This window comes from Perna viridis, chromosome 3 (genome assembly GCF_037379345.1).
Source record: "Perna viridis isolate PV_CMFRI_1.1 ecotype Kerala chromosome 3, ASM3737934v1, whole genome shotgun sequence".
Lineage (NCBI taxonomy): Eukaryota > Metazoa > Mollusca > Bivalvia > Mytilida > Mytilidae > Perna > Perna viridis.
Window position 1 is genome coordinate 1,957,426 of NC_142447.1, and position 19,670 is coordinate 1,977,095.

The 19,670-nt window shown below is 31.9% G+C and overlaps 2 protein-coding genes across 2 annotated transcripts; one reads left to right on the forward strand and one right to left on the reverse strand.

The window, feature by feature from the left end:
* Positions 1-3,670: 3,670 nt before the first annotated feature.
* On the reverse strand, positions 3,671-6,652 carry LOC148620612 (uncharacterized). Its single transcript, XM_088573916.1, has 2 exons — positions 6,526-6,652; positions 3,671-3,898 (listed from the first exon to the last, which is right to left on the reverse strand). The coding sequence occupies exons 1-2, from the start codon at positions 6,620-6,622 to the stop codon at positions 3,690-3,692; spliced, it is 306 nt and encodes a 101-aa protein (XP_088430042.1). The 5' UTR covers positions 6,623-6,652; the 3' UTR covers positions 3,671-3,689.
* A 6,861-nt stretch (positions 6,653-13,513) lies between these two features.
* On the forward strand, positions 13,514-19,417 carry LOC148620613 (eppin-like). Its single transcript, XM_088573917.1, has 5 exons — positions 13,514-13,653; positions 16,074-16,164; positions 17,312-17,359; positions 17,713-17,880; positions 19,348-19,417. The coding sequence occupies exons 1-5, from the start codon at positions 13,528-13,530 to the stop codon at positions 19,353-19,355; spliced, it is 441 nt and encodes a 146-aa protein (XP_088430043.1). The 5' UTR covers positions 13,514-13,527; the 3' UTR covers positions 19,356-19,417.
* The last annotated feature ends 253 nt before the right edge of the window (positions 19,418-19,670 follow it).

The following is a 19,670-nucleotide window of genomic DNA, read 5'->3' on the forward strand; positions in this document are numbered from 1 at the left end:
TAACGAAAAGAAACCTTTATTTAATTTTTGTTTTAAATATTTTGTATACATTGTTTTAACATCATTGAAGTAGCACTCCAGCTAAGAATCATGCAAAATGTGATTCATGGGTAAAAAGCCTACATATTTTTCATTTTTGATATTTTGTTTGAATTGCCGTAGTAAACAGAAATTAACATTATTTTTTTTTTCATATAACCCGTTTTCTTAGGAGATAAAAATTATATAGAATGCACTGTAGATTTAAAAAATAAGGGAGATAACTCTGTAAATGACATCCAAATACAATAGAATCTATTGAATTTTCAATGTTGATTAACTCCTAAGAGCAGGCAGAACTACTTAATTACAAAAATAAAAATAAGTAGCCTTTTTTGGGGTGTATCACATTTTTCAGATTTTGCATGATTCTTACAAAGACAGTCACTTAAATACTAGTAGTTCATTAGAAATATATATGTCCGTATGATTTTGCAAGATGACAACAGAAGAATGCTCGGTGTCATAGGTAAACCCTGGTGGGGTTGTTGTCTCTTTGACATATACATGATACCAATTTTCGTTATATAAGTACGCTGAGGAATCCAATCTCTACAGTTTCGTATTTAAAACGCCACTAATTTTTCCAGTGTAAAGTTATAACCTTCATTTGAGATTTTAACCACTGAATAGTTTTTTTTTTAAATACAATAAATGCGGGTAGATGGAAACAGCGAAAGAAGAAAGATCGTATGTATCTATTAACTTCCCTGATATGGAATAAAAAAAAACCTGACTATTCCATATCCTGATCAATTTTGAAATCATTATATTCTGTAATAATGAATCTTTTTGAAAAATGTTATTTGGGTACCGGGAATAAAATTGTACGGGTAATGCAATGCATAACCAATACCGTTCTAGTTATACTTGATATTTGTGCACTGTATTAAACTTAGTTTGACATTGATAGGAGCTACATGTAAGTCATCTTCAATAACAAATGCTAAGTGTTGCCTTTAATACTACACACTTAAAGATAGGTACTTGATTTGAAACTACATATAACTACTATGTACTACATATAGAAATGGAAAAAAGTGACATGGGAGAGATTTACAGTAGGATGATTTGGTGCAGATAAAACAAAATTATTATAGTGTTTATAATTTAGGATATTCCATTCAAACTAATTTTACTTTATACTTTTCTGATAAGCTTTGCAAATAGTTTCATTAAAATTTCAAAGAAAACACAAACAGCTATTTAATCAAGAAAAGTAACCTTGGTAGCGATCTGCAGGGACGTTAGTAACCTTGGTAACGATCTGCAGGGACGTAAGTAACCTTGGTAACGATCTGCAGGGACGTAAGTAACCTTGGTAGCGATCTGCAGGGACGTAAGTAACCTTGGTAGATATCAACAGGGGCGTTAGAAAACTTATTAACACGAAATTCGACCTATTGATAAAACGAACAAATTATGAACAATAAATTGTTTTGTTGGAGAAAGTATATTGTATAGAACAAATCAAATATATGAAGAAATAAAATTACTGCATAAGTCCTGAAAAACAATTCGCCAAATTCTTGTTTTGTCATGATTGTATGATTGAATAATTATCGGTCCCCTTATATCTACATCCCGATACGTCGAGTAATGTCAAAATGAATAAAGCATCTCTTCCGTTTCCTTCCATGAAAACAAGTTGATAATTTGGTGACAAAATTTTTTTGTCTTTGTTTGATTATTTCGTTCTCTCTTTTTTCTTTCTTTTTTTTTTTCTTGTATGATTTCTTAACTTAATTGTCGTCTGAATATCATGCAAATTCAGATAACTGGTGACATATAATTACATTTTTACAAAGAAATAACGAATAACAGTTTTTGCTATATTACCAATCATATCGCCTATCCTTACAAGCAACTCGTATCAAAAATCCCCCGCCTCTTAGAAAGTTGGAGTGCAAAGTTCCATAACTCCTGTTAAATTTATCGAATAAAAATGGCGACATAATGTAATCAACTGCTGAAAGTGACTAACAATAACAATCCTACAAATATGAACAAAATCCGTCAAGTGCGTAGCAGAGGGATATGACAGAAATGTTCCTATGGAATTGAGAGTTGCAGATATACTTTAATGAGTTCATAGAATATATCATGGCCTCCTGTACTGTTAGGAATAATTATTTTTGACTTAAATAAATGCAGACCTTTCCAAACAACACTTGGTAGAAAATTGTAGTAACACCTTTAAGTATTAGGACGATATTTCGGCTCCAAACAACGATGACTTCAATATTTATACTAAAGATATATATGTATCATGTAGAACTGTCTTTGAGTATACCAAATAGATAATTAAACAATGTTCATTTCTTATCTTAGTATGCATATTAATAATGGTATGCTTTATCTAATATTTACGACTAAATGGATAATTTTTTATTCCCTATTCCAACTATCCGTTTTTACATGGTGCTTACATGTCACAATTGATTCGATTTGTTCATATTTGTAACAATGTTTCTTATTTTAACGAAGGAAGCTTTATATAACAGTGAAATTATACCAAGGTTTTCCATATCACATGCTCGTAATAAACATTCACAAACATTTCAACAGATACAAGCAACACATTCTCAAATAGAGAAGTGTTTGATTAATACATTCTTGTATCTCTTACCCTCTTACGTTTTAACGTTAATATTCTACACAAATCACAGAAAGCTCGATACTCGCCCAATACGTTAACTAAACTATTGAATAGGCTCATTCGTAAGGGATATATGATAGTGTTGTCTAAGAGTTATCAAGAGAACCAAAGTTCTAGCGTAATTCAAAAGAAAGGAATAAAAGGACAATGACCAAGCATGGAAATAAACATACCCAACAAAGAACATTTAGTAACTAAAGTAATACATACAAAGTAACAAAACCAAATAAGCAACTCAGACTCCACTAAAAACTGGGAGCATGAACCACCAGCCGAGTTGCTCAACCGTTACGGAAGGCTGTTTTTGGTATTAACATTGATTTGCTCAGAGGGTCTTTACATAGAAAATAACACACTATATTTAAAAGCATTTTGTGGCATGCCATGGGTTGTGTTCTTATTGTATGATTTAAGATGTACCGTTATTCACATCCCCACATGGATAAAATTGGGTCAATTGTATATACATAACTTTTTTATAGGTTGAAACTGGTCTGGACATTTTAATTAACTGCTAGCATTACTTTGCTTGTGCATTGGTAAAATTTATATACAGTTTCTTTATTTCAGTTGTAACGAGGGACTCAGATCTTTTGAACTGATTTTAAGTGTTTTTAATTGTGTAATATTTTTTCCACAGTGACCAGATTTGAAAAGGGAGGATTGGGATCACGCCAAAGTTATTTATTTTAGCCTGTGCCAAGTCTTGCTTCTGTATGTCTTGTTCCGTTTTTACCTTCAGTTTGTTTTTATGTTACTTGTGTGTATAGGGGCAACTCTTTCTCCGTATTTGTGTATAATAATGTTATGGGGTAAGCTGCAGCCAGCCCTATGTTTTGAGGGTTTCTTCGTCGTTCATTGTAGCCCAAGGACAGGCCTTGGGCTGAAATTTTCATCCCAGTGGAGTTGTTGTCTTTTTGTAATATTTACCAATTGAAGGAAAAACAGCAAAGTTATTTCCTTTCTTGATGTATATTTTTATTTTGATCATCTAAATGTCAATAGCATAAACTTTGACCTCTGCTACCTGCAAGAGGCCTACTCCTTTTATCATTAGCTTTAAGTAAAGCGCGTATCTTGTCCTGCTACAGTAGAACGCTAGGTATGATCCAGTTTCTGACAGTCCGTTGTAGTGCGCACATAATGCCATATTATTAGAGGATGTACCAAACGTGATGTCAAGGTTATGAAGTCTCTCTTCTGAAAATAGTATTTAACTAAAATATTATTTATAGAACCTGTGATTTTCCCATTTCGAAGCGAGGTTTGTTTGTTTGTAAGTGTGTTTTTTGTTGTCCGTTATGTTTATCATTATTATTATTATTATTATTATTATTATTTTAAGCCTAAAATATTTCATAGTAGATTGCTGCATTGCAGTGTATAAGAAAAAAAAATTACCATTCTACGAACAGTCCCGTTCTAAGTAAAAACTATCGTAGGGAAAGATAGGAGTAGTGGATACGCAGACTAGGTACTGCAATACCTTACGGATGCAATGACAACATTAAAAGTATAGAAAACCTTTCAAGCCAATATAACAATAGCATAAATGTGATGAATTTGTTTGACAAAAATCCAAGACGGGAAAGGAGTCATGGCCATCGCCACTATACGTCACCTAAGTTTCATGATATCTCCATAGATGGTCTCCTTCCTTTCATACAACAACCTCTTAGACTTCATCACTTTAGAACCAAACTTTATTCTATACCTCTCACTCTACTACACTCCCTTTACAAAACAAGTCTTGACACTCCTGTTTCTGACCCTACCTCATCATTATACAGACTTGTTGCCATCATTTTGGATAATGGTTTCCACAGACTCTTTAAACCAGTTTGTGTGAAAAGACAAGATGAAGAAAAACGGTGATTTCCGTTTGTCAACAAAGGTATAGATATAATTAATTTGGCTAACATCATCCATCACAAAAATGTTACCATTAGAATTCCCCCATATTTCAAAGACAAATCCATACCAATCATTTCATATTCCTATACTTCACCCATTGCATCAAAAATTTTCAATTATAAAAGGCTATTGCAGAACCTCGAGATTGAGGACTTCAAGGCTAAACCACCTGACTGTTCTTCCAAAACCTCTCCATTCAAATATGGTCCTTCTGGTCACGTCGTTAGGAGAGATTTAACCATTATCGAAAACGAATCTCTGCGTAATATCCTTTTTAAAGGTCTCAAGTACTGTGAACCACGCTCCATAAATTGGAATTATAACTTTAAAGTTCTTATGGATGCCGTCAAGGACTATGGAAGAAAATGGATAAAACGAGAACAAGAAGATATTGATTCTCTGTCAGAGTGGTTAAAGGCCTTGAGGTCTTTAATTTTGAAACGATTGAATCATCGTCCTTGGTAGAGAGACCAAAAAAGGACAGCACAGATTTATGGTTTTCCACAATCTCTTCTTTGGAGAGAGTGGTAGCAGTATAGGTCTTATCACTGCCATTACGTTCTACGTCTACCTCTGATAATAATCATTGGATATAAAACGTTTTGCAGACAAAAAATGTTGTTTTGGGCTTTGTCTGCTGGTGCGACAACATATTTGTCATGTATAGTAGACAATGTTTTTGCTACATCAGGGTCTTTTATTATGACACTTTCCTCACTTCACCTTCATTAAATTTATTCAATATACTGTCCACTTTCTTATCGATGCGTTTTAGCAGCCATATGTTGTTATATCCTGAAAATAGTTTAAAGACAGATAAAAACTGAAAGGATTTTTTATCGTGCGTGTAAAAAAATATGTAGCGTTTAATTTACCATGTTTGATTGTAAAACATGTTTTAGATAAAAAAAAAAGTTGATCACGTTATTCAACAAGTTACAATACAAGCTGATAAATTCCTCAATCGATTTTGCATGTAATGATATCAATCACAGTCTGAGATATCAAAATAACCATCCAACGGCTCTAAAATCATTTATAAAGACCTGTCGAACACAAAGTTTAGAAATATGTATAGCATACGTATCACAATTACTCTATGTGTTGCTTTCATGATACATTATATCTGGACTGAATTAAAATACAAATGTTGAACGAACTTTGTGGAGATTATTTTAAAGAAACGTAGCCCAGTACGAAAACGCCAAAACAAGTTTTAGACCTATAGTCGTCTTTGGCAAAGCAGTGTTTTGAAATCAAGAAATCGTATCTTGATACGGAAAAAAACAAAGCAGTATAAAATAAAACCCTTTTTGAAAGATATTTCAACAAAATAAAGTAAAATAAAAGTATCAAGGGACTTTGAATAATTGATGTCTGACATAATTAACATTCAGCTGCTTTATTTGTTTCATGAGTATTTCATTTTTTTTAATCGTAAACAATACAACGCATAGTGTAATGAGAAATTATTTCTTATATTAGTGTTTATTTGAAATCCGGTGATATTGTCATGAAATTCTATTGATTTCTTGACTAGAAATATTTCTGAAGACATCGCTTGCCAAACTTATAGATCAAATCAAAAATTTATGTTTACATCAAATTTCAGAGAATTAATTCTCCTTTTTTACACAGGTTAGCAGCCAGCGACTCGAGAAATGCGATAGTACCCAAGCAAATTAGTTTAACTTATTCAGAAAATGCATCCAATATTTTGTAAAAGAGAACATTGTCTACGAGACTAATCATGAGAACCAAACTTCGAGCGATAATGAAGAATATACATGTATTTCAAGGATAAAGAAAAGACAAAGGAAACGGATACATATCACAAAACACATGCGTTAGTCAATTACCGTTGAAAAAAAACAAATCGTAATGCATTAGTTGATATATATTTCTGGACTTACCCGTAGACTGTTTTAATGACAAAGCAGTAGTTCCTCCAACGAAAATACAACACTGTATGGCTACGACAGACAACTTCATTAAACTCAACCGGGACATTATGACTATTTCTAATAAGGCATCTCTGCATGTCCGCAGCTGCATTTATATGGAAAATTTCTTGTGACATAGTAACGGAACTAAGTGTTGGTTTACGACTATTACAAATAGTTCACTTATGTTGCGATATAAAACATATATCATTATCAAAATATTGAATCAGCATCTGGCTTTGTAAATATTTCATAAACGGTTTTGCAAAGGTATTGATATGCTCTTTTGCATTTATTAAACACGTTTTAAGGTCTTTTTGGAGTCTAGAAGGATATTTACTTTTATTTGTTTTATTTATCGATATTGAACGATTTAGCAACTATCAAAATATCGTGTTGAATCGTACGTTTCGTTAAAAACTGCAGAAAAAACAAATGTAAACGAGAAGTAGCACCGCTCTCATCTGAATGCAATTCAAACAATTCATCATGGATCTTAATTCGATTAGTACGACACAGCAATTACAAAGATGTAAATTTGGACATCACCTCAAGGAAGCAGAGCAGAAAACCAAGTGTACTCCAAGTTGACGTCAATAAACAGACGACCAAGGATTATTGTGTTTCGAAGGAAGGATAAACAATTCCGCCATTTTGAAACTGCACACTAGTGATTATTGACGCACATAGAGACGACATTATCACAATGGAATAAAAGGAACTTTTGTGTAACTTTGACAATCATTTTGAATTCCAAATATCCGACGGAGAGAATAGATGCTTCTGCGTTCATATGTCTCCTACAGGAAAGTTCACGGACATCCTTATGTCACAACGGGCTCACCATCCCTCCCGTAAGATCCACTCTAAGATGAACCACCATTTGTCTTAGAGGAGTCGACTTCAGTAGAGCGTTGAATGTAAAGACAATAAATAATATAGACAATAAAGTATACAATTGTCTATTCACATGTACAGCAAAAGAGCTATACTCATCAAAATTGTATCAAATTTGACTGAACGCTCATTCTTATTAGCATTCTGTTGATTTTCAAGTTTGTCAATTACTACTCCGAATAATGATATCCGACAACGCCACTACCTTCATGAGTGCAGCAACGCAGATTTCCGAATTACTCAAAACTAATACTGTTCATGACAAACTTAGAGACTATGGAACGATTTGGAAATCTATATCCAATCCAGCACCGTGTATGAAGGGCGGTGGGAATGAATAGTCAGAATCACAAAAGATGCACTGAAAAGACTCTAGGACGAGCGCATGTTGATATAGACACTCTCCATACAATTATCACCCTGAATGACCGTCCAAAAACGAGCATTTCAACTGATTAACATAACGTCGATCCGTCGATAACGTCGGGATTGTTGTAGACCTTGTGCGCGGAGGAGATTGTTTGACGAAATCGGCGAACTCGCGTAGAAAACTTGGATTAGCAAACCGACCGATCGTGGAGGTGTATCCACTGGAGATAACTGCAGCTGACGAGCTAGCGAGGAGAAGTGTAAGAATACAAATCCAGAAACTCTAATTGAGAGACTGTTCTGTTCTAAAAGACAATTGAAAACATGATTTACTTGTTTTGATTTCTGGCCAAAGTTTTATTCATTTCTTATTGGGTGCATGTTAATTTAAGGTAAATGAATTTTCGCACTCTGCAGAAATGTCACTGAGAAAGAATTTCAATAATTTATGGGCGCTATATGCATGCACTCTTACGCGTTACCGCTCTCTCATGTTACGTCATTTTTGTTTCTATGTAGTCATTCATTGGTCCTCCCAATTGATTGTTTACAGATAGACGTCACTTTCACTTCTTACGCTAATATTCTTCTATATCGTCAAAACATAATGTAGGTATTTTTAGAAAATTTTGAATCACTTTCGGTTACGCGGAGGCAAACTTAATTGTAAATAAGCAAGTATTTTATCAAATAATTTGAGACCTAGTGAGTGATTTCATTCTCAAGGAATATAATATCGATTGTTTAACATATTCGAGTACTACAACCCCTATATAATGACTGCTTGATACACTTCCTGTTTAGGGGGGTTTGGTGTCAAAAGCAATTGCAAATATGCAAGTCTTATGTCACAACGGCCCTGACCACCTATTTTGGAGCCCTGGTTACTTATTTCCCCGACTATCGATCTGTAAGCGTTTAGAATTCCTATTCATTCTATGCAAGTGCAATTAATCTCCCAAACCGACTTTTCTGAAAAGGAAATGAATGTCAGACAAATGTCAAATAAATATCAAATGAATATCAAACGAATGTCGAATAAGTAACCAACTTTACACTTTTGTATAAGTTTACTAAGCAAATTTATAGCAATGAATTAAATGGAGGATTCTGAGACAAGTTTAGAGCAAAACAGAAATGAGTTATATAAATATAATGAAATAATACCACTTTAATATTATTTTATGTATATAGACAAGAAAATAAAATACAAAATTCAAATTGGCTTGAAGGGAAAATAATATTCTCTTAACTGCAATTTTTTTTCAGAACCGTTGATAATTTAACGATGTTAACTGTATATCATGTAGTTTAAATCGGATCAAGCAATACAATACTCGTTTTGTATAAGAAATAAACCTCCCATTTTATGGAATATGGGGGTTTGTTATTTGCGTTTAATTTAGTAAAGAAACTAGGAATTTGAACGGTAGGATGCATAGACCAATTTAAAAACTACCTTTGTATATCAAAACGTATACAGGAATCAACTTAAAACATAATTTTTAATGTAGAAGAATTTAAATGTATAGAATTTTGGTTGAACAGTAATATTATGAAAATGAGAATAAAAATTGAAGTACCGTAACTGTCTTCGGAAACACATTTATTCTTTTTTGTTTTTTGTTTTTGTTTTTTTTTTTTTTTTTTTGTTTTTGTTTTGTTTTTGTTTTTGTTTTTTTGTTTTTTTTTGTTTGTTTTTTTTTGTTTGTTTTTGTTTTTTTGTTTTTTTTGTTTCGTTTTTTTTTTTTATTGAAAGATTAAATCCCTTCGTTATTTCCAGGTCAGCGATCGAAGGCATTTCATCACTTCATCATATATATATTGTTACTTACTGTCGATGATTAAATGAGTTTGTAATGTGTTAATGATTATTTTAAATTGCTTTTAGTTTAATGACAAGTTGTGTGTTAGGAGTAGATGTAAAGAGCTCAATACATGGATATATCCTAAAAACAATAAACAAATTGTAATGCTATTATTGTTATTTCGAATTACATAAACAAGACGCTCTTGCTTATGATATGTCTTATCATAAAACAAATACTTTCTTGTGCCTTACTGGACGTTACCTTGATCACAATATACTGATGATGTACACAGGTGCACCGGAATCGTAGTACATCAAATCTTAAAATGTTGTAGTTACAGTGTGAATATCTTTCACTAACAAACAATTGACTCATTATTTTGACATACTTTTGCCATTACCAATCTGTCAACAATTTTGATAACACAATAATATTATCACGTATTTAAACAAAACATAAGAAATGCATATTGACTTACACAAATACATTCAATGATAAAGTTATGTATGACAAAGTTACACGAATGCCACACTTGTAATTAATTGTCCATTAAAAAGCATGATACAATCCGTTAATTTATTGGAATTCTTATTACATTTCCAGAATTAACAAGAAACAGGGATGATATATCCAGTATATATAAACTTTTTGAACCAAAATCTACGTTTTTCATGCATATAGTTCGGTAACCACAATCTAAATGTTTAATAAAATCTGTTACCATCCAAAATGGTCTTTACATGTCTTCTCGTTTTGATTTTTCTATGCGCCGAGGGAATATCACCTAACACGACAACAGTATTGGTAAGAAGCATTTTATCTTAATGTGTTCGGTAATTTTTTCAGATCAATGCATGTTCAAATATCCTTCATGATCACAAAAAGATGAAATGTCTTCGTCATTGATTTTATATTATATTTCATATTAATAGAAAACAACGCATATATATGTTTTTATTCCAGAAGATAGGTTGTGCACCTCTAACTTTAATTCCCCCATGTGGTGTGTATGATGATCAGTGTAAAAATTATGACTCCAACTGTCCTTTAGGTTTGTTTTTTGTTTCATACAATACACAGTCATGATCATTTCACAGATTGTCACACATATTTCACGTGTAGTCCATTTACATTACATAAACATACTAAACTGAATGTTAGTAAGCACGCAAACATGAAACATTAAATTTAATCCAGGTGAACATCTGTCTAAAAGGAAAGCCATCATCAAAAGGATATGTAAGTTTAGCCTTATGACTCTCATCGTTTTTGTATTCCATTCTGAAGCATTGTAATAATTTTTCTGCTATTTTTTCCATTCAAGTCAGCAGACATTATATGCCTTTAAAAATAGTGAGATACAATTTGGATCGTTACTGTATATCCATCTGCACTATAAAGGCTGATTTGTTCAACGTGTCATAGTTTTCCTTTCCTCTTTTGTCTACCTTGGACTTGACTTTTTATGAGCAAGTCAGTGGATGATTCTAAAAAATCATAGGACGTTAAGCCTACCCGTGCACCTGGTCTATTTTCCTTGTTTTAGTGGAGTTGCTCATTTACTTTTGTCACCTTGTATGTATTATTTTAGGTTTTTATGTTGTGTTTGTCTGTTATCCGAGGTGCTCATTTACTTCTGTTACTTTGTATGTATGATTTTAGTTACTTTATGTTCTTTGTTGTGTTTTCCATGTCTGGTCTTTATCCCTGGATTGCATTCTTTTGATTTCAGCTAGAATATTGGTTCCCTTGATTACTCTTTTAGGTACAATTGATATTACTGTATGAGGGTAACCATATATAAAAACACGCGGTTTAATCAAAATAAATATTACTACTAATGGAATTACCTTGTAAAACAGAAGAGTGCTAAAGAGGTGTACCATAAAAGTTTTTGGGGAAGAGGATGATGGGACCACGCATTAGCGTTTTGTTTTGTTTTGTTTTGTTTGGGGGGATTCACTTTGCAGAAAATGGTATAACCACCGCCTTTGTGGGTTTTTTTGGAAAACTAGCAACAATATTTCAATATTTGATATTTTAGGTGAAATTTGCTGTAAAGTGCATTGTGGTACCGCTTGTAAGAAACCAGGTAAATATTTTAGTGGTTTATCTTCAACGATTATTTAGCGCTAAAACTGTTATCAACAGGTTGGTTCCCTTGATTATTCTATCATAAAGTTAAGACTAGCATGATAATCACTAACGTCGAATGTTACACACCATCTTTTGGTCTCAGTGACGGGTAATATCATTTTAAGATTCTTCGATGTAGCACATGTGTTATGTGTAGCTTATTATTCCCTTTTCCTTTATTCATGTTTCCAGGGTTGCTTTGTGTACACAAATATCAACAAAACCTCAACCAAAACACAATAGATTAGTGTCAAGTGTAAACAATAGATGTAATACCTGTAGACAAACATAGTGATTGCCTACTCAACCCTTTGACAGCATTTCTAAACTAGAAAACTAGATATTAAAAAAGCAAAATTATGTGTATCACTATAGTTTAAAAGAATGTACTGCCACAAGACTGATAGAACTTTACATTCCTTAGACAAACGCATGTGGTTGGAAGGTGCCAATCTATTTTCAGTTAAATAATTTGCAACATTAATTTTATATTGATTACTGTGATCAGGACCCGTTAGTAGTAAACCTTGGGTTTACCCTACACATGGTGCTTTTATGCCATGTGGCAATAAGTGTAACACCGACTACGATTGTGAAGGTATCAAGAAATGTTGCAGTAATGGATGCGGATATGAATGTCTTGAACCACTTAAACCAAAGCTAGGAGTTTGTCAAACATTGCCTCCTGATACATCTGGAATTTGCGCTGACTATTGCTACGAAGATAAGCACTGCCCAGGTGCAGAAAAATGCTGCTCACACGGATGTGGCAAGTCCTGTCAAGCTTCAGTCTAACTTAACAATGCAAGTATTTGTTTTGGGATTACGATATATTTTTCTCTTTTAGAGAATGGAGTATATTACATACTGCTCTTTTTCATATGAATATATTTACTTATTTTTATGCATGATAGTATACAAATATTTCTGATTTTTTTTTTGTAATAAGACATATAATTTTCAACTAAAACAAAAATAACTTTTACATTTTTCTTATCACACTTATGTGTTAGTAGACTACAAGATTATGCTGTTTTTATAACATGAAACCTATTGAGTTGACATAAGTGCCAGATTTGATAGTATGTATACACGTATGTTTGTGATACAGAAATGTTGACATCTTCAATGGCATTGTATATCCGTGTAGAAAATGAAGAAAACTGCCTTTATTCAAGGTATATAATACCACAATTACAAATGTATGTGCTGCAATAATAACGTATCTTCTTTTTTTCAGGAAATTGATGTGTTGCTGATATACATATATAGATATAAATATTACCTGATGAAACGCCGTTTGTTGTTCTTTTAATCAATTGAAAAATTGCATGCGCTTAATATTCCATATGTCACAATAGCTTGTCCATAAGACTTTGTGAAATAAAAGGCAGATATTTTAGATGTATCGCTTTTCAGTGAATGTCGTTGTTATAAGTAACAAGTATACTTTGCTGATCTTAAAATTCTTATCAAGGTATAATTCATTATACCAATATATGTAACTAAAATGTTAAGACCTTATGATTTATCGATACCCTTTTGTTGACTTCAGTTAGAAGTATATGGTTGAATATCAAATGATGAACTTTGATTAAAACTGTGATAAAGCGTATGTGTATATGAACTTCTACTTTTCAACATAATATTTCAGTAATATTTTATAATGAATCTAAATTACCGTAATTGTGATATTACAAGTAAAAGAGAAGTGAATGATACTTGCCAAATTACGATACTGTCAATCTACACTACTATAATGTCTGATAATAAAATAAGATTCACTATTGCTAACTTGTCAGCCAAAATGTTAGTTTCTGTATTGCTTATGATTATGACTTGTTTCGGTGTTGAGGGAAGATCACCAATTGCACAGGAATCATTGGTAAGATAAATATATTAAGTTTTTCCTGTGTATTGCGTTTTGCTATTTTTTATCTGTGTTAATTTTTTTATTTTTTTTATTTCTTTTATTTCTGTCGTTTGTTTGTTTGTATGTTTGATCGATTAGCGCGAAAAAACAATAGATTTTTAGCACTTCTCTGTCTATTTTCAAAATCTCTAAAATAGGTACCTGAGAAAATATTTTTTTTTTTACACAAATTCTCGAAAATAAATATGTATACAGTATATATACATAGGACATTGTATCATTGTATCATATGTAAGCTACTGAAGATTTTAAATAGTCCACATGACTTTATATGTAAACGTGTTTTTTTCCCTTCACAATTTCAACAAAATGTCTCTTACAGCGTTTAAAATTCTAACAGATAAACAAATTCGATATTAATAGACAATTGTCATTCCTTATCATAATTTATATTCGGTGCACATTGAAAATTGTTTCAAATTATTTTTGATAATGATTAATTTACTTACACAATTATCATTAGCTTTTTACTCCTCAGCAAAAATTTCACTGACATTTCGAAAGTACATCTTTAAATTTAATATTCTAAATGTATGATAATAAGTATAAAAAATTGAATTCATATGAAATTAAAAGATATTTTCCATCATGAATTGTTTTAGAAATGATCGTTACATATCAGCAATATAGGTTAGCAACTAGCGGTGGTGGGATTTAAGAAAATGAAACTTTTACCATCGGCATAATGTTTTGCCAAGACGACATATTGTATTCTTGATTACTTTAGTTACTTTGCATGTATTATTGTGGTTATTTTATGCTCTTTGGGGTGTGTGTCCGTTTTCCATGTCTGGTCTTTGTTCCTGAATTATATTCTTTTGTTTTCCGAAAGAATCGTGGTTCCCTTGATTAATTTTGATCAACATAAACCGTGTGTTCGAATAATAGTTGTATTTTTATAATAACTTATTTTAAACAGCACTGGTTCGTGGGTGTATGTGAGGGAGGTTAAAACAAGAACAAATAAATAATCAATTTAAAGTTCTATTAGTCAATATCTAGGCCGCACTCAAAAGAATGTCAGTATATATCGTGAGTGGATATGGTGAATTTGAATCGTGCTGGCAAGATTTCTTACTGTGCACACTTCAAAATGCATATCATACTTTATGGAAAAGTTATTTTTCATGTACATACAGTTTTGCTAATTTTAGAATTACACAGGCAAAGGTAAAGGATATTTCATTCAAAAACATTTTGTTCTTTGGATATCTTGCAGAAGGCTTCCAATTTGTTTTGTTGTGTATCATGTTAAAAAAAAAGTAATGTTTTCTAAAGGGAGTGCATATTCTCCATCATAAAAACATAAGAAAATAAAAGTATTTTCTGTTCATTTTCGTGTGTCAATTTTACACTGAAAGGACCTCAACATGTTGTCAATGAAGAATATATATTTTTGCCATTTGATATTCATTTTCATGGGAAGAACTACCAAATCACCTGAAATAATATATACACAAAGCCATATTATATATATGTCTCACTCGATATATATATATATATATCGAGTGAGACATGTGGGTGTATATTGGTATACAAACGTTTCAGAGGGTCTCCGTCCTTATTTCATCAGACCAATGAACATGTGGACAATTTATTTGTATGCGTCTTTGACTATTCAAACGTTTTCGGGGTGATTGATTACTTTTCAAATTAAAAAAAAATCACAGAATCTGAGGTGCTATGACAAATATTAAAACTTGATTGGTCCTATATTAACCGAACTACCAATTAAACCCGAAGCCTAGACATCAAACGCATATACAAATCAAATCAACTAATAACTTGGCCTTAACCCACATTTCCTGTAGCACCTACATCCCGGGACGCCTATTTCCCAAACACCTAGCTTACGAGACATCTTGTCTTTGAAACACTATGTTTCAAACAAGCCCATAGATAGTTACAAACCACTTGCTCAAGGGACTGCGACCATTCCCTAGCTAGAGAAATTACAGCATCTGGTAGCTTGCAACTATTCATAAAGCTTCTTAAAAACTGCTAGCTTTAAACCGCATCTTACGAACACAATACGAATTAAGCAGTCCAAACAATTTTAAAAGCATGGAAACATGCGTTAGGAGGTACACACGGATAAGGTCAGCAACAACACGTAAATAAAACATAAACTCGATATACACATATAAAGAATGAATCTTTTTTATCAGCTGTAATTAATATTGAGGATCAATGCAATTTGTTGGTTTTGATATAACAGCATTACATCAACTTCAAAAATGTTATTGTTCAAGAATGAAAACTTTTGTTTAAAAATATGCATATGAACAGCATTCCTTTTTTATATTTATTTTCCTTTTTATACTTAATTTACTGTTCCGTTTGTATCTAAAAGAAATTATTTTTGTTAACAGAAACCCGGATGTGTTCCACCGATATTTCCAGACAGGTTTTGCATTTGGTTTAACGATCAATGCAGCTTCAACGACGGAAATTGTGAAAATGGTGTGTCATAAAGTATAAGTAGTAATTTTATAAGAGCCCGTTAAATTGCATAAAAAATTCAAACCCCGAATATTTGAATCTACTTTTTTCAATAACTCAGTGGTATATTTTGTTCAATATATCACAATAAGTTATGCACATTTCCATCAATATCTGCAAAATAGTATAATATGTCTCAAATATGTACGGAAATTATGCTTTCACGGGTGTATTTGAATAATGAAATATGCATTTGATAATAATTTGTTCCTCTATTATTAGTAATAAAACGCCTTTAATTCTATTTTGGAAAGATCTCTAAAAAGATTTCGAAAAAAAGACCTACGCGAAAATTGTATCTCAAGAAAAATTAACACCGGCTTCTTATAGAAAGAGTAATCAAGGGAACCAAGGTTCTAGCGGTAATCAAAAGAGATTAATCCAGGGAAAAGACCAGCATGGAAAACAGACATACATAATAAAAAACATTAAGCAAATAAAATGATACATACAAAGTAACAAGAGCAAATGAGCAACTCGGACTCCACTAAAAACTAGGAGCATGGACTAGGTGCACCGGTAGGGTAAGCGTCCACTGCTTTTCTAGAAACAGCTGCCGACTTGCTCATAAAAAGTCCGGTATAAGATGTTCCAGTCAGTTCTGATGACAATATTCGTCTTTCAACGATCACCATTTACCACTTCTTGCATTTAGATAGCCTTTGTGAAACAGCTGTGATGCAATGTATGAAATAGTTATATATATATATAGAAGGGTCTGAAAAATTCCCAACGATGTTAGAACTGTCAAATTTGCGATGCAAATTTTTGTCGTTCCCTCCGCGGGACTGGAACTCGTACCGCTGTGACATCTATGGCAACACCGCCTGCACTAAGTCCAGCGCCCTAGACCACTCGGCCAGCTAGGCTTCTATAAGTTTACGTTATCTCCCTGTATCAATTTGATCCGATGGAGCAGTGTAGTGAATAGATTCGTCACATTCTGAGACGTTATATATATATATATATATATATATATATATATATATATATATATATATATATATATATATATATATATATATATATATATATATATACATATGCATTTTACACAAATACAGATATATTTAACGTTACAATTAACATATTTTTACCTTTTTTTCAGGGGAGGTTTGTTGTGGTGATAACTGTGGAACATCATGTACAAAATCTGGTATATACTAACCAATGAAAAATGAAATGTCATACAATGAAAAAAGAGATATTTCTATAATATAAATATTCATTAATCACACTATAAGGAGACTATGTAAATGACAAATGCATTTCGACTTGCGCAAATATAACAGTTGTACCTCAAGCAAATACAAGCGATTTAAGGAAAACAAATTTTTCAAAAGAAAAAGAAAAGCATGGTATTATGAATAAATATATATTTTGCAAATTTAAAATGAGAGATCTAGTGCGGTTTGTTACATTTGAAGATAAACTCTTCGTTTTAACGGCAATGATCATTTACATCTCCTTGCACATCTGTATATACCCCAATGTTTTACTTTTTACTAGTATGCGAACTTCCTAAAGTTGTTGGTGAATGTGTATTCGGAACAGTTCCTCTTTGGTTTTACGATCGGGACAGTGATACATGTCTTACGTTTGACGATGGCGAATGTGGAGGAAATGCGAACAGCTTCACATCAATGAAGGACTGCAATCAAGTGAAAGCAGCTTGTGGTAATATGAATATAAACCTTTAAAAATATTGATAAATTTGATGATCTGATATAAAAATTTGAAATTATATTCTTCTTCTTTATGAAACAATTGGTATCATCGTATTCAATTTAAATGTTTACATACATATTTTGGTAATATTTTAGATTTGATGAGGTAAATATACAAATTGAAACTGTTGGTACGCAGTCGTTTAGTAACTAAGCTTAATATTTGCTTAACGTATTGAAGAAGAGAGTGGAAACCAAATCGTCAAAGTTTCATATTAGTTTTCACTAATCAACCCCTCCGATGTCGTGATATTTCAAGATGAGAAATAGTTTCCTGCTCGATGTTTATCGTGAGTTCCCGAATAGGCTTTTGCTGCTTATTATCAGTCGATTCCTGACCAATTCCAGCATGTTTCATAATTTTCTTTTCTGTATTATGCAAGGTCACAATTCGCTCATTATACTGCGATTTTATTTATGTCAAACTATTGACAATTATTGATAACATAAAAAAACTAATTCCAGAAAAAAATAGACACTTAACTCTTTAAGGAGGTAGACCTAGAGTAAGGGACACCACTCCTAAAAATCATTGGAACGTTTGTATTCAGCATTTAACATCAATGTCATGTAAGTATCCAAGTAACTGAGACTTATTTCATTCTGTGTCAAATGAAAGCTTGATAGGTTTTGGTGAAATTGAATATGATACAAACATATAACTGACTTCATGAGTTGTGTCCCTTACCGTAGGTCTACCTCCTTATACAGTGTATTTCATAAACATATTGCACGTCGATCTATGAAAGAATAAGTCTGCAATATGAAACAATCTAAAGGAATCTGACAACCAACATAATCTAGAAATTAAGACATGGTGTTCAATACTTTTTTGTAAAATTAGAAAAAAAGAGAATTACAAACGAACGTTTAAAGAGCATATAACTCTGTCAAAAAACACAGTTACCTTCTTGTTTTATTGAAAAAAATTCCAAATATACCCAGGAATGTAGTAATGTAGTTTAGTTTTTGGTCATATCAAATAGGGAAAAAAATCTTGAGAGCAATTTTGTTGTCAGATTGGCGTTTTTTTTTTTTTTTTTTTTTACATTCATGTTGTAGATTTTTTCCTTTTTGCCTTGTTCTAAAAGAAACATGTATAGAATTTTTAAAACGATAAACTTAAAATCTTGTAGGTACACAGGCAACACATGTTTTTTATGTGTATAAAAATGGTTAAGACCACCATGAAAACATATGAAAAACATGTTTTTAAAATTTAGACATATTTTAATATTTTCATTAAAACATAATTAGGAAAACAAATGTTTCCCATATGATTTCAACCATCACTTGCAAAACATACAATTCATGCGTTTTAATGCGCAAAATTAAACATATGTCCATAGTGAGCTTCAACATATAAAACAAAATGTTGGAGAGAATAAATAAAAATGCTATTTTTTTTCCTTTTCAGCCCACTAGTAGTATTTCAAGAGATAAAAGGACATATTTTATCAATAAAACTTCTATTTGTTTTTGCATTAGATTGTGTTACAATGATTTAGTATAAATTTTAGAATAGTGCATATAGGTTCATTATTTCCGGGAGAATTTCAATTCAAAATATCTGATTCAAGAAAACAAGAATTTATTTGAACAACTTCGATAATTTTTTTTTATTAAATGATATGATTACCTTAAATGCTTAACATAAAAGTCGACATGAAGACAAATGTATATCGACATAAAAATTGACGCATCTTAGAAATTTTCACAAATAAACAAATAAAAACAACC